Raw genomic sequence first — 15,550 nt, 5'->3', positions numbered from 1 at the left:
AGGCCGGAAAGCAGAGCTATCCATAAGCAGGAACCTGGATTCTGTCAACTCACTTTGCTTTCACACGTCCACATTCTCCAACCCGCAAACTGCAATCAGTATTTTTTTTTTTTTTTTGCCTTTGTCAGGGCTTTTGGGGACCAAAAACCATACAGGCGTGCTAACGCATGCACAGGAAGAGGTGCCCAAATAAGCTGATGTGTCATGCCTTCCTTTCCGATATTACTGCAAAAGCTCAGGAAGGAGGCCGCTGCACCTCTCCGTTTCTTCCTCTTCTGGTCTGCATGTCTCTGTTTGAAACAGAGCTATAGCAGTGACGGTTGCTCCGCTGTACAAATCTGCAGCCCCTGTGGAGGGAGTCGCTGCCACTTTGGACAGCCATGAGCCGCTGTTGCGTGGTCCAAGTTATCACCTTGACAGAAATCCAACTTCTGCAGGTAGGGGCAAATGACATAGATGCCGTCCAGGGAGTTAAGAGGCCAGATCATAAGTAGATGTGTGCAAGGTTTTTGAATGTATGGATTATCTGCCTTTCTTTTAAATGGTCTGCACTTATAGGAATAACTAAATAGTGACTGTGGAGTGCAAACTTTGAGATCAGCTCCCTTTCCCAGTCTTATCTCGCCATGTGTTTTGCAATCTGGTGTGTGGTTGCAGATGTTTACTCGTAAAGCGTGCTCAGCAAAAAACACAGAAAGCATGACTGACGAGGCTTTTTGTTCCACTTTCATCTGATCATCGTTCATATTAGACAGAGGGGGAAACATCACTGAACGCCTCTTTTCTTGATTGAGATATGAATCCAAACCTCCTACTCGGTTTGTCCGCAATGTGTACAGCTAACTAATGTCACCATAGCCCAGAGTTTCATAAGGTGTTGGATTTTTCTGAAGTGAAAGGAGAACTTGGGCAAGACTGAAACTGAGTTTGGCAAGAGCGTTTCAATTAGAAGAAAAGGTCGGTGCGCTGTCGTTAGAAATGGTGCAGGATTTGTGAGCGGACTTTGAGAAAATGAAACCTTTAACTTGGAGGTAAATCACATAATGATGTTATATCTGTTGCAGATATTGCATGATAATATCTTAAAGGTGCTTTTGTGTACTTCCTTACAGCCGTTGCATTTTATAGCTAGTGTCGGGGTGGATTACGTGGATGAATTGATTCAGAACTACTTGGTTACAGTGTTTGGTGGGGGAAAAAGACGGAATTCAGACAATTTCATTAAGCCTTTTCCCTCTAACATGGATAATCAAATTAATGAGGTACAACTGATTTTGTGATGACTTGCAAGGTTTACATCTTCAGTTTACAACTGCAAACTTGCAAAAAAAAAAAAAAAAAAAAAACTTTGAAGAATCAAAACAAAATGAAAAACACTGCTAAAATACATACAGATTGTATTTACAAATCAAACGAGACGTGCTGAATATGGGCGGCCGTCTGCTGTAACGCTGCAAATGTGTACAAACAGCAAGTGAACCTGTGACCTCTTCCCTTCCAGTAATTGCAAACACTGCCTCTACTATTGAAGCAGGTGCTGGCGTCTGTATTTCAAAAAGGCAAAAAAAAAAAAAAAAAAAAAGGAAACTGAACGGTCAGAAACACCCGCAGCAATCCCCAAACTTGAACCTTGATTGATTAGAGTCTTATCTAATCCCCCCCTTCACGTGTATAGCGGCCACTGATAATTCTTTCCAGCATGTCCAACTTCACACTTGCACAGACCCGCCATTGTCACGGCCGGCCTTGGTGACTGAGCGGCCATTGCTGCTCGGATCTAATCAGATTCCCCCCCCTCCTTAAGTGGATAACAAGCGTGTCTCCGGAATGTACAGTAGTGCGAGGGCCGAAGTGAAACCAGGACAATCCGCGGTCACACACACACACAGCAGATGCGGTGTGTAGCAGCTTTGGCATCTCTGCTGCTATCTGCATCGGCAAAGAAATGTTGATTGGCAAACAACTAGCATTTTGTTAGACCAGGAGAAGATGTATAAGAGCTCTCAGTTACTACTGACAAGTCCAGTATTGTGATGAGTTTGTTCTTAGTTACGCGTTAGGGAGTGAATAAGGTCAGCGAGTCCAGCTGACGAGAAGAATTAAATATGCTCGGGTGCATTTAATGTGGAGTTAGCGAATGCTCAAAAAATGTTTTGTTGCAAGCAAGTTTTTTTTTGGTTTTTTTACATCGAGGGATAGTTGGAGTGTTTAAGTGAGGTTCTGTTTAAAAGGTTATAATGTCTTTAGTTTTATTCCCGTCCCGTCCCGTTTCATGAAGCTGACGACTATGCTGAAAGGGTCAAAACCAAAATAGTCTTCTGTTTCCTGAAACAGCTCCAATTTTAATTACGGTATGTTATTGAAATGCAATTTTACAAACCTTTAAACATTATTATGTTTGCCTTTTGTCCTTGTTTATTAAAGAGAACTTTGTAATTTCCATTATAAATGTGGGATTGGAGCCAGCGCCTCACCAGTGATGTGCCTTTGTGAAGAAACTGTGAAACATCTAAAGCAGGGGGCACCAGGTAGACCCTAGGACCGCATGTGGTGGCCTGAAGCCTGATCAAAAAATACCACAACCCTCCAGTGACCTGCATGTAAAATGTTATTTTATTCAGTTTCTCTTCCCTTTTAATCATACTTGTATTTACATAGATTTTAAAAATAACAAAGCCATTAAAAACATGTTTATAATACAAAAAGTTAAGATGAACTCTTCTAGTTCAAAGGTCAGTTCGTATGACACAGTACCAATAAAGTAGCTCTCAGTTTCAAAAAGGTTGGTGACCCCTGATCTAAAGCATTCCTGATCAGACTTGACTTTTTTAAAAGCAGTCTAAGACACTAAGATGCTGGTTAGAAGCCAAAATCTCAATGCTTCAGTATTGTTTTTACATTTAAAAGTACATTTCAAAGAATTAAAAATTCTTTGAAAATATAAATTATTTGAAATATAATTTTTTCCAGCATTTACAAAAAGTGACCTATGTTTCCAAGAAAATCTGAGGAAACCAAAAGTGCTTCACAGTACATTCAGTCGTTTACCCATTCATGCACACATTTACACACTGACGGCGGTAAGCCTCAATGTAGCCAGAGCTGGCCTGGGGCAGACTGACAAAAGTGGAACCGCCACACGATCAGTGCCACCGTGCCCTCCGACTACCGGCAGCAGGGAAGGCTGGTGAAGTGCCTTGCCCAAGGGCAAAACGACTGACCTGCCTTTTACAGGATGAATTCCAGCTCCTACAAAAAAAAAAAAAAATATTATGTAGGATTTCCAAGAACTGTCTAATGTACATGTTATAATCAGAGGAAGATGTTTACAGCCATATTACCATTCACACTTTAATGCTGCTAGTTTGATCTTATTGACTGTTTGTGTCTGTATCTACAAACTGAAACTACAAACATATCAGTAAAAAAAAAAGACAATTGGTACCTCCTTCCCAATTATAATAAGTTGGCACTGAACTGCTTCATTTTGGTCGCTACTGTGTGGATGAAATGAGAAAATCCGAAAAATAACCTTGTCGCCACAATGTATTTACTGCTAGTTATTTAATAGATTTTATAACCTAAAACTTAGAACTGCAGCCCCAAATAATATTCTGCTATATTATTCCTGGGTTGTCTTTGCTTATACTGGACAGATCTTACTCTGTAAATGTCTTCGTACGAAGAACGCTGCAGGCGCAATGTCTCCTACCTCCAAATCAATCCAATACAGACATGACAAGCAGTTTAAAGGGTCATGAAATGGTATTTACATAAGCTGTCATTTCTTTTAGAGTTGTTTTAATACAATAAAAGTCCACTATGTTAATCATTCTGGTCCAACTAATATGAATTTATAGCAAGAAAGGACGTGAAAATAAAGATGCCATAATATGACTTTAAATACGCTGAACTGCCCTTCTAAGCTAAAAGGCTTTGCTAGCAATACAGTGTTTTCTGATTATGTGCTAGCACAGCATTCATGATGCCCAAACACAAAGAAAGATATATCTGAAAAAAAAGTAAATTATTTTATAGGACTCAATGAGTAATCATTAAATAATGACAAAAAGAAAAAAAATAATGCTTTACATTTTGATCTTTGTCATCAGTAATTTAGCTACATGCTCCAACTGCGCCATTGCATTAAAAAAAAGAATTTTTTTTTTTCCCCATTGTGGTTGAGTTGCTTTAAATGTTTCACAATGTTCACAGGAAGAGACAAAAATCTCATCTTTTCAATATTAAGTCTCACTTCCCCATCCTGTTGAAGCAGACAGAAAGGTCAGTTGCCTCTGCTGCTATGCTAGTAATATTTATCGAATTTCTGATTGGTTCGCCTTTGGTCGGTCGTGAAAACATTTCCTTCCCATTTGAGATGAAGTAAATTAAATCAGGGCGACAGTACAAGCAACGGACAGAACGTCTCTGCAATCGCCAACCAAAATACCTTGCTGACCCATTAACTAATAAAGCTAGTCACAATAGCGAGCTTCTCTGTGAGAACAACGCAAGTAAGAAAACTAGCCATTTACAGTGATATGCTCTGAAAATAACCCTCGTTTCGCAGTGACAAAGACCTAAAAATAGCTTTACTGCGCTTATTTTTTTTACGAGAAACTGATAAAGCTTGACTCTCTACATTTTAAAGAGTGAATGAATGAAAAGGCTTGGATAAAATGGCATTATAGAAGTTATTTAAAACCCTCCAATGGGGAAAAAAACAAGGGTCAATTGTGCTGCCACAACCCCTGAAGCAGGCGGCAGAAGACTTTGGGAAGTGACCTCCCATTGGTCAGCCAGACAGAAAAAGGGGTGGGCCAGATGAATTAGTGATAGAACGCTTAAAGGCAGACTTCCTGCAGTGATCAAACCCTGAATGATCTAACAGTCTGCCGTTTGAAGTGATTATCATGCTACGCAACATAAAGGCTTATACCCAGCTGTGGGGCTAATTAGTTCACTTAGGGCCCTTTATAAAAATCTGCTAGGGGATTCGAAGGACAGCCAGTCACTGAGAAGTCAGCAACTTGACAGGATAGCACCAACGGCAGACCTGGATCCCTAAAGCTGACCTGCCGGATCACCTGCTTTTTCTAAGAATGCCACACTTAAGCGACTGCAGCTACTACAAAATGCGGGACGCGACCAGAGCTTCTAAAGTAAGAATATGAACTTTTTAAAAAAAAAAAAAGTACCTCGGTAAACTTTTGGGCCATTGTTGCCGTTGTTACTTAAACCTGGTTCTGAAGATTTCACACCTACCTAACCTACGCAAATATGACAGCTATGTTGATTTGAAGCTTCGGCTCAGGTTGTAGAAAAAAAAAAAAGTTAAACTGACCACAAAAGATTTAAGTAAGATTGCATTTTACTTTAACGTGACACATGTGAACGTGTAATCAAAATCCTGTAAAGTTGCTGCGCCTGGGTGACTAATACTGAGGTGTCTGAAAGGAGATCATTTTGCAGCTGTTTCAAAACATTACTGTGTGCAGATCTTAGTCATCCCTTCCACATAAACAACAACTTGCAATTGCTTATGTCTTGATCGCATTTTCTACTTGGGCGACAAACTCAACTCACGCTTGTTTTTGTTTCGTGTTTCTGTGTGTGCGTGTGTTTCGACAGGTACAAAGCCATCTGGAGAACTCCAAGTTTCATCTCCATCAGAGCCAAAGCCAGCCAGTGAAGCAATACCTGACGTTGGGCTCCAAGCTCGCCTCTACGGCCACGTCCGGTCACGCCGTGCCACATCCACATGCCCCCGGCCAGCCGCTGGCCACCATCATGAGGAACGGACACATGGCCGCCGTCAGCGACGGGAGCAACCCCAACAGCCCCGTCACCCTGATGACGATGGCCAACCACGACGGCGAGGTGAGTCGAAACAGAAACGGAAAACCGTGTGGAGTGCACTGAACCGAAATCGTGCCTAGAATATATAGAAACCAGAAGAAAAAGGAATGTTAGATGGCATGCCGATCAGCAGAAAGGTCATAATTTTTAAAGATTTCACAACGTCCCTGAGACATTTCCTGTCAGCCGTCCCTGTTCCCGACAAAACACACGCCTGCTGTGTTGATGTAAGACACGCTATGTAGCTGTAAGTCCTCTCCAATCGTGAAAGCATGCTTCTTGTTTGGACGAATACCCAACAAGCTGAATAGTTCAGAGGCATCAGGAGCTAAATTAATATCATGATATGTTTTAAACCACACTGCTAACGAATCCCTCAATCAAAGTTCTGCCACCCATCGTCTCCCTTTCTCCCTCTTGATGAGCTCATCAATAACTTTGGACATGTGGTCTCGGATCAGAGTATCCTTTTCAAAGGGAGGAAGCTAGTTCGCTAACAGATAACACGATTTTCCTGCCAACATTGCTGAACAAACTGTTATTAAATTAGCCCCCCCTCCCCTGTTTTTATGCCGACGCATGGTTTGAATGTTCAGATCTCTAACGAGGTGGACGGTTACAGCAAACTGTCCCTTAACGCACTGAAATGACTCTTTTCTTTTAGTTTCCCATGGATGAAGTTATCGATGACCTTATTAGTCTAGAATCCGGCTTCAATGACGGAGGCTTGGATTGCATGGAGCCTAACGTCATAATGCAAAGCAACGTAAGTATAAATCACTCAACGTCTCAACTCTGACAGCCAGGAACAAACTGTATTTCGAACACTTCAGACGAGCTTGGGATTTGCATGCCTTTTTGCGTCAATTCGATCGCCTTCTCTTTTGTTTGTTAATCTACTAACAATAGCTGCGGTTGGGTTTGGGGTCGCATTAGTCAACTAATGACTTCTCTCTCTTTTGAGGCTTAAACGGCACTTGAAAAGCAAAGTCTGTCCACCCAAACACGGATTCGTGCAAAGCTAGACGAGCTTGGGAAAAGGGGGACCTGACGCGCTTTCAGGTCAGATTAAGACGAGAGATGAGTCAAAGTTCACAAGGGCTTAGGCACATTTGCCGTCTTCCTAAAGAAGCCGAGCAAAGCAGATTAGGTTCTTGTGAAACAAAAGTCCAGTCTTGGGAGGACATGTAACGAGAAGCATCGCCAAACAAGCACAAATAGACACAGAAAGATGGAAGTCTCACATCCTGATAGATAAAACAAAAAGCAAATGCACACAAAGAGAGATGAAGTATTTCAACCGAAGGAATTGGGGGGGGGGGAGGTAGAGATAAGGGGACAGAGGAGGAGACGGAGGGAAGAAAACGAAGAGTCGGTTTGTTTGAGCGAGGGAATTTGTCGGAAGGAGTTACTGAGCCATCGGATTGGGCTAATGCATACACTCCCTGTGGGCTTGTTCAGAAATGATACCATGCTTAAATGGATCAATTCATCCTAATTAGTCATACAGCATGATGCATCACTTCGCTTCGCCTTGTCAACACATTCTGGGACACAGACGGGAGAGGGATTGAAGTGATTACAGTAGAAGCAGGAGGGGGAATTGTTGCAATCTTTCATTTTCCTATGCATATTTGTCCCCTCCTCTCCTCCTCCTCCTCCTCTCCTCCCTTCTTCTAACTCTCCAATGTTTGCAAGAACTTACATAGGAATAACAGTATGACTAACCCTTGAACTGTTTTTGTCACCTTACAACCACAAACCTAATTGTATTTTGCTTTACTCGTCTTTTTTTCTGGGATTTTATGAGTCAGAAAAAAAGAAGACCTGGTTTGCAAAACTTTTTTTTTTTGCAAACAAAAAATCTCAAAGATGTCACCCTCTATTTGTATTCAGTCCCCAATCTAAAATATTTCACATGCCTCTAACAGGTTTTCTTACTGGACTGTTAAACTCCAGCCATCTTGCCATCAACTCAGAGCAGCTTTCTTGTTCCTGCCAAAGAAAATTACCCCCCCCACACCATGATGCTCCCACCACCGTGTCTCACTGTGGGGTTAGTGCGTTTAGGGTGATTAGTGGCGTTAGCTTTTGCTTTGCCACACAAAGAGTCACACTTATTGGCCAAAACAATAATTTTGGCCATTTCGGTCTAATCTGACCAGACACGTTGCTACCACATTGTTTACTATGTGTCCTAAGCGCCTTAAACAGAACTTTGTGCGAATTTCTCCACTAAGACGAAACTTATAGAATCCTCTACTAAAAGTTTCCCTGTCGCTACATTCTCCCACATGAGATGTGGATCCCTGCTTGAATATAAATCCATGGCGCACTTTTCAGATTTAGTTTTCTTACAGTGTTGAAAACTTGTGCATCCTTTTCCATGCACACAATCACAAATACACTCTACTTTGAGTCGGTTCATTGCACACAAGCTCAATAAAACGCACAGAAATGTGTGGCTGGAAGGGGACAAGCACACATCTGACCCGACGGCACTTCCTTCTGTTCTGTCTGGCGTCCTCTCACCTCTTCTTTTTATTGGTCCACGTCCTGTCTGATGTCCAGCGTCGCCGCGTTCAACTCCCTGGGAGTTGCAATTTGACACGCGTGTCATGGCTAAAATCGGCTGTGCATTTCTTGGAATCCATGGCGACCCGACGGAAGATGTTTTCTGCCCCAAAGACACAAATGCGAATCGGTCACACGGCTGTTCCAGCGTGCTGTATATCAACGACGTGTCTGGACTCAGTCAAAAGGCGTTCTTATTTTAGAGGTTAAGGGGCCCCCCCCATAGGAAAACAGTTTTGCCTCTGTTCATGCCGTTGACCCGGAGAGCCCTTTCATCCGACGGCGTGCTGTTTTTAAACACAGCGTCTCAGTGTTAGGCGGCTCTTTTGAATGAATGGCGTCGCAAACATTGTGCCGTTGGTGAACTGCAGTTTTCCTATGGAGTCTAGAGAAGAATGTCCATGTCAGTATTGTCCATATCTGGCTATGTATGATAAAAGTGTTGAATAATATTTATATTTGTAACTTTATTCCTATTATCTTAAAGTAGCCTTTCTTTCTTTCTTTCTTGTGGTCACACGTCTATCCCTGATGTTTTCTTTCATCCTTGTGGCTTTGCTCTCTTGTTTCTATTTTTCTGTCTAACTTAAGTTGTTACTTCTTTCCTTTCCTTGTGTCTTTCCTCACTTGGGGTCTTTCATCCTTTTTTCCTTCCATTGTTTCTTTCTTTCTAACCTGCCTTGTGTCCTTAACTCTATCCTACCTCATTCCCTTTCTTCTTTGCTTCCTCTTTCTGTCATTGTGCATTTAGTTTCTTCCTGTTCTTCCTTATTTTGTTCTCGCATCCACCTCCTTTGCTGTGTTCTTCCTCCTTTCGGTCCGTCCTGGTCTTATTCTTTTTTTTTTGTCTGTCCTTCCTTCCTTTCCTCCCTTGTGTCCTTCCTTCTTCCCATCCTTCTTTCTGTCCTTGCTTCCCTACCCGTGCTGTCCATCCTTGATTTCCTTATCTCCTTATTTGTCTCATTCCTTCTCGGTTTTTCCACGTTGAAAGCTTGACCGCGACAAATCTGTAAAACATTCCCATTCGCTTTAAGTGTTTTTTTCTAAGTTAAACGTTAAGGCTAGAGAAAACATGGCCTGTTTACAGGAAAAAAAATGTGTTGGGACGCTAGGAGCAATACGCCAACATTTTGGAAATTCGGCACGCTTTAAATTTCGGTCGAAGGTCAACCGTCAGGATTATGGGAGCAGGTTCTTTCTGAAGAACATTCCTCTTTGTCATTCAAGACAAACAGTTTATCTGAACATTACCTCAACCCGGAGGGGGGGGGGGGGGGTCCCTTGTCTGTCCTGCTGTGGCAGACAAGGGACCACAATCCCTGCTGGGTAGTTACAATCCAAAGCTCTTGGGGGGGGGACGACAAACTTCTCTGATCATTCCACTCGCATCTTATTGTTCCTGCCGACTCAGCACAAAGCCACGCAGCGGCTAAAAACAACTATTTGTCTTGTAGCTTTTGATGAGGTGTGAAAACGGAGCGCACGCATGTGAAATGTGTTTCCCTCCGCCTCCTCGACTGACCCTCCCCTGTGCTTCTTCCTTCTCCCCGCAGGTCTCCCTCAGCAGCAGCATGCTGGACGTCTATGGGGGTGAACAAGGTATGAACCCCCCTAATGGTGGAATGAGTCCCACATCTAACCCCACAAAGCTCACTGTTAAAAGGGAGTTCACAGGTATGGACGCATACCACGGGACTGAGCAAGCAACTAATCGCTTACAGTGAGATGAGGGGGGGGGGGGGGGGGGGGGAAGCACAAAAAAATTACAAAGACTCTTTTGAGGCTTCGGTAGAAGAACAACTTGTACCTGTGTGGGCTAAAAAAAAAATTGACTTTCTGGCAAATAGTTGGTCCTAAAATGAGGCGCAGTGTGTCAGGCTTATTTCTGTCTGGTACTTGACTGGAGGTTGCACATTATCTGAATAAGGACTCTCGCTTTTTACCACCATTCAAAACGAGGAGCAAATTAAACAGAGGAACCTTTTGGAAATTGTGTATTAATCTCAAGCACGAAGCAAAAGAAAAAAAAAAAAGCCTAATTGATTTAGGAAATAGAAAAGATGCCAGGGGAGTGCTTCACTCTGAACGGGAACGTAAGTAAATTAGACTCCTTCATTTGAACGTGGGCACGGAGGACAATGGAATGCTACACAGACACTAAATTGTCTTGATTGAATCAACAGAGACAAATTGGGAAATCCAATCTCAGCTCCTAATTATGTAATTTGGAAGAACGTGAACACAAATATGGACCCTGTTGCATTTTTTCGCCGCTCTCCGGGGACAGATTATGGAATTGGCTAAACTATCTTAATTGCGGAATAAGTACTCTAAAAGCGGTCACTGCTTTTTTACAGCTCCATGATGTGTGTGTGTGTATTTGTGTGTGTGTGTGTGTGTGTGTGTGTGTGTGTGTGTGTGTAAGAAGGTCAAATTTATGTCTGCAAGAGGCTACGGCTCCCCGTTCTGACCCCAGCTCTGAACTTCCTCAGAATAAACTGATTGTTTGTCTTTATGACTGGATCTTCTGTTGAGTTTTTTTTTTTTCATTGTTGACTTTCAGCTTCTAAATCTGTGTGCATTACTAATCCATTTGTTCCCCTCTGTGAATAATCTTTTTTTTTTTGTTTGTTTGACAGAGCATGACACCAGGGTTATGGCCAAAGAGAGACAAAAAAAGGACAATCATAATTTGAGTAAGTGTCCCTTGCCTTGCTTCTTTTGCCTTTTTATCCGACCTCGGCCAACTCAGAGTTTAGCTTCAACCGATGATCTTCTAATCCGGTGGTTGTCAAACTTAAAGTTTTCTTTTTGACTTTTTGTTTTGCTGTGTTATGTAATGGAAACAAAACAAAACAAACAAACAAAAAAAAGATTCTGATCCGTTGGCACCCCACATCTAAGGATGTGGTTATATTTTCTGTTTCATTTTTACTCAGATGAGGACATTTCCGAGTTAGAAGAAATTGAGAAAAAGCTTTCTAGGAGTATATTCATACTTCATGAAGTTTTACTTTTGTCACGTCACAACCACAATTCAGATTTCAGTGTGATAAAACCAGGGCATAGTGGGTAATTCTCAAGTCGTAGAAAGATTATAGTGTTTAAAAATAATTGACAAATGAATGAAATCCAGGATAACCAAGTACCTCCACCTAGTTCCTTAGTTAATTACAATAACATGCAATTTGTGGCTGTAATGTACAGTATAAGATCACATGAAGTATTCTTTACTTGGTGTTATGTCATAGAATCAAAAAGAAACAAAGGAGAAAAAAAATCATGTCAATTGACAGCACATTATTTCTTTATTGGAGGAAAATGAACAGAAAAGTACCCAGAAGTTGGATTTTCAAGTTCAAGAGTCAAGGGTTTCACACCAACGTCAACCTCCAACTCATATATGGCTTCCATGTCAATAAGACTTTTGGAAAAACTATAGTTAAAAAAAAGGTAAAAAAAAAAAAAATCAGTTTTAGCTCTTCTAAACAGCTGCATCCTGATGTGCATTACAACGGTATTCCCATTCCTTGAACATTTTCACATTTTGTCGCATTACAACCATTAGCTCCACTCCATTCTATTTGGGTTTTAGACCAGTACAAAGTAGTGGAGGACTGTAATGGGATGGAAAGAAGGCTTAATACCTTTAAACAACAAAAAACAAAAAAAACAAAAAAACATTGAAAGTAGAATTTAGAAGAGTGGTAAGCATTTTCCCATCTACCCAATACCACTAAATAACTTGCTGAGCATCCAATTAAGAAGCAAGGGACACAATGCTAGTATAACAGAAAATATGAAAGTGCAAATCATTTTGAAGGGTTGATTCTAAAAGTTAGTTTTCTTATCACTGGAAATATCATTATATTCAGCAAATCCCTCACTTGGAAAGCCGCGACTCTAACCGGCTCTTCTCTTCTTGGTTTTCTTAGTTGAAAGAAGGCGGCGATACAACATTAACTACCGGATCAAGGAGCTGGGAACGCTCATTCCAAAGTCGAATGACCCGTAAGTAAACAATGGCCTTTCTTCTGTTTGCTGCAAAAAAAAAAAAAAAAAACTGTATGCAGAAGTGTTTCACTCACAGCAGAGACAATCCAAATGATGCTCATCGAATTCAAATGAGTCCTCGAGCACCTTTTAGTCATCTTTCAAGGGCGCACTCAAACTTCCATCTCTCGTCTCGGCACTTCGAGACGCACCACCGCCCCTCTCTCTCTCTCTCTCTCTCTCTCTCTCTCTCTCTCTGAGCAGCTCCTGGCTGTTTCGGCTTAAAGCCCGAGCGACGAGGGAGAGGGTCAAATGTAAAGACCCCCTTTCACGTCATTCGAATCAAAGTCTGAAGCTCAATTTGAACATACAGATGGAGCGCGGCGCCACGGCCATCTATTCGCAGTTGAACTTTTGCTTCAAATATAAATGGGAGGTTAGCATTGTCACCGTGCCATTAACAAAGGGATAAAGGAGATTATTAACGCCGATCAGACCGGCGACTCAGTCGTGTGCAGAAGGACAATTTTACCGAGGTTCCTTGTCCTTTTTTTTAAAAAAAGTAATAATACCTGCAAAAGAATGACTTGCACTCTAGCACCTTAAGTCCAATGCTCCATTTACCTCCTTGCCTTCCTCCTTAGCTCATTTTCCCTCAACTATTTTTACTCAAGGATTAATTTTACTGAACAAGGGAGGTACAATAATGGACTTTCCACAGAGCTTCTTAACTATTCTATTAAAAATCCCCATTCCAAGTCCTCATGTAATGTCCAAGGATGAATAATTGCTCCATGTAAGTCTCCATTTCTAATTCATATCATAAAAAGGAGTGGGAAAAAAAAACCTTTTAAAAAGTTTTCCCCATTTTTTTTCTCCCCCCAAAAAAGATATTCTGCTGACATCAGGGGTTTCTGTGTAAAAAGTTTATCCTTTATGTCATGTTTTTTTTTTTCTATGTAGAGACATGCGGTGGAACAAAGGCACCATCCTGAAGGCCTCGGTGGAGTACATAAGGTGGCTGCAAAAGGAGCAGCAGCATGCTAGAGAGCTCGAGAGCAGTCAGAAGAAGCTGGAGCAGGCCAACAGGAGGCTGCTGCTAAGGATCCAGGTGATAAAAATTGAGAAATAATGGTGCCCTCAACAATAATAATCATCTTTATTGTACATTCCAATGAAATTTGTTCTTAACCAATCCCCTTGGGGAGCAGTGGGCTGCCATCTGGGGTTAAGGATCTTGCTCAGGCATCCCGAGTTGCACTCTGTGGGAGTTATGTTTTAGATATTTCTCTGTTCACTATACCTACATTAAATGAACTGTGTGTTATCAGGCCTTTGCAGAACTAGTTGACGTTCTCAGGATATTGAAATTGTGTTGGATCACTAACACGTCTAAAGCCTGAAGGACGCTGGCCATTTGTGACTAGAATTAGACATCCCTGGTTCTGGGTGGTTTTATAGAGTTTCTTCCAATGACAGAAGCAACACAGAATCTTTGATCATCCTAAATAGCTAAATACAGCAAATAATGCTGACTATTAGGCCAGTAAGCGATAAGCGATAATAACATCCCTAGCCATAAACAGTGTGTGTGTGAAAGGAGAGGTGAGGAAGGCGTGGCTGGACTTTCTCAGTGCTACTCCTTTCCACCTGTCGATGAATGTGGTTGGAACGGATTCAGCTTCAACCCATGTTTGGTGTCCCTCGTTTCCCAGGAACTCGAAATCCAGGCACGAGCACACGGGCTCCCGAACATGGCCACTACCCTGGGGACGGTTGAGCTGTCCTCCCACCTCCTCAAACAGCAGCAGCAGCAGCAGCAGCAGCAGCAATCCCCACCCCCGGCGCAGCAGCCGCAGCCGCAGCTGCCGCCCCTTTACCAGGAGGACGCCAACAGCGACTACCTCCAGAGGATAGCCGTGGTGACGGGCGTGCCGTCCATCACCGCCGCCAGCGGCCCGCAGGACCACGTCCAGCGGGCCGACGGCTGCTCCACGTTCTCCGACCCGCTCTCCCATTTCACAGACTTCTTCACTGCCACGCTTAAGGAGGAGAACCAGCTGGACGAGATCCTGCTGGACGACCCGCTCTCGCCGTTCGGCGCCGATCCGCTCCTGTCGGCCGGATCCCCAGGGGCCGCTTCCAAGGACAGCAGTCGGAGGAGCAGCTTCAGCTCCGCCGAGGGCAATGACCTATAGGGGTCCTTCGTCTTTGCTGCAACCCAATGACTGCGCAGGTCAAATCCCTACTGGCTAAAGGCGTAAGCAGGCCCTTGAAGACTGACTGATGAATCCCCGATCCTGCTCTGACAACTGCAACATCAGCAGACAAACTAAGCAGACCCCCCCTTAAAGCGCCATTTGTTTAGAAAGTCATAGACTGTTGCAGAAGCTGACATCGTGTGCTGCTTGAAAGCGACAATCACGTCCAAAAGACCCAAATGGTGTCGACTGTATTATGGGCAACCGCTGTATTTTCTCTGCCTCCCACACAGGGCAGAAAGAGACTTCTATTAAAAAGGGAGACGTTTATGAGAAAAAAAAAATGTTAATTACTACAACTGGCTGTTTTTTTTTTTTTTTTAAAGTCAAACACTGTGGTGGAAACACACTGTAACATATGCAAAATAATAACTGAAGCTATGCCTGAAGTGTACTTTTTTTTTTCTACCAGTTTACTAAAAGGACCCTAGTCGGACATTTACATTTTGAGGGAGGCCTTGTATGAACTCCTAGAATATGTAACTAATGTACTCATCTCAGTGCTTAACATGTCCTTGGCTTTGTCTGTCTCTTGAACCTGTTTGTTACCGTTTTTTTATGTTGTATTTATCTATTTTTTTTTATCCATGTATTCATATAAAAGACATATATATATATCTACATATACAACACTCAAACGTAACTCTTTTCATACATAGAAGAAGGAGAAAAGCCCGATAAGAACCCCCCCCCCCCCTTTTTTTTTTTTTAGCAAGAATTTAAACGGTGGAAGGTGAAGAGCTGGCTTACAAGGTGGTTGATTGGGAATGAGTGGCGAACAGGAGGAGACAGAGGAGGGAAATTAGATAATAAAGACGAGTAGATAAGTAGTGATAATTCTGATGAGTCTACTGTGAGTAGAT

At 42.4% G+C, this 15,550-nt stretch overlaps 1 protein-coding gene across 3 annotated transcripts; it reads left to right on the top strand.

Annotated features, from left to right (window-relative positions):
* The first annotated feature begins 255 nt into the window (after nt 1–255).
* On the top strand, nt 256–15,013 carry tfec (transcription factor EC). 3 transcript variants are annotated; one of them, XM_036149329.1, is made up of 8 exons: nt 256–437; nt 5,632–5,880; nt 6,524–6,625; nt 9,987–10,107; nt 11,073–11,129; nt 12,369–12,444; nt 13,390–13,537; nt 14,142–15,013. In XM_036149329.1, the coding sequence occupies exons 1-8, from the start codon at nt 381–383 to the stop codon at nt 14,622–14,624; spliced, it is 1,293 nt and encodes a 430-aa protein (XP_036005222.1). In that variant the 5' UTR covers nt 256–380; the 3' UTR covers nt 14,625–15,013. The 3 variants fall into 3 exon arrangements, with proteins under 3 accessions (XP_036005222.1, XP_036005221.1, XP_012734296.2); XM_036149328.1 differs by lacking the exon at nt 256–437 and adding an exon at nt 4,789–5,162; XM_012878842.3 differs by lacking the exon at nt 256–437 and adding an exon at nt 4,789–5,162 and having other exon boundaries at nt 9,987–10,032; nt 14,142–14,624.
* Nucleotides 15,014–15,550: the final 537 nt, after the last annotated feature.

Source organism: Fundulus heteroclitus, chromosome 17 (genome assembly GCF_011125445.2).
Source record: "Fundulus heteroclitus isolate FHET01 chromosome 17, MU-UCD_Fhet_4.1, whole genome shotgun sequence".
In the NCBI taxonomy this organism is placed as follows: domain Eukaryota; kingdom Metazoa; phylum Chordata; class Actinopteri; order Cyprinodontiformes; family Fundulidae; genus Fundulus; species Fundulus heteroclitus.
This window is presented reverse-complemented; position numbering and strand designations above follow the sequence as displayed.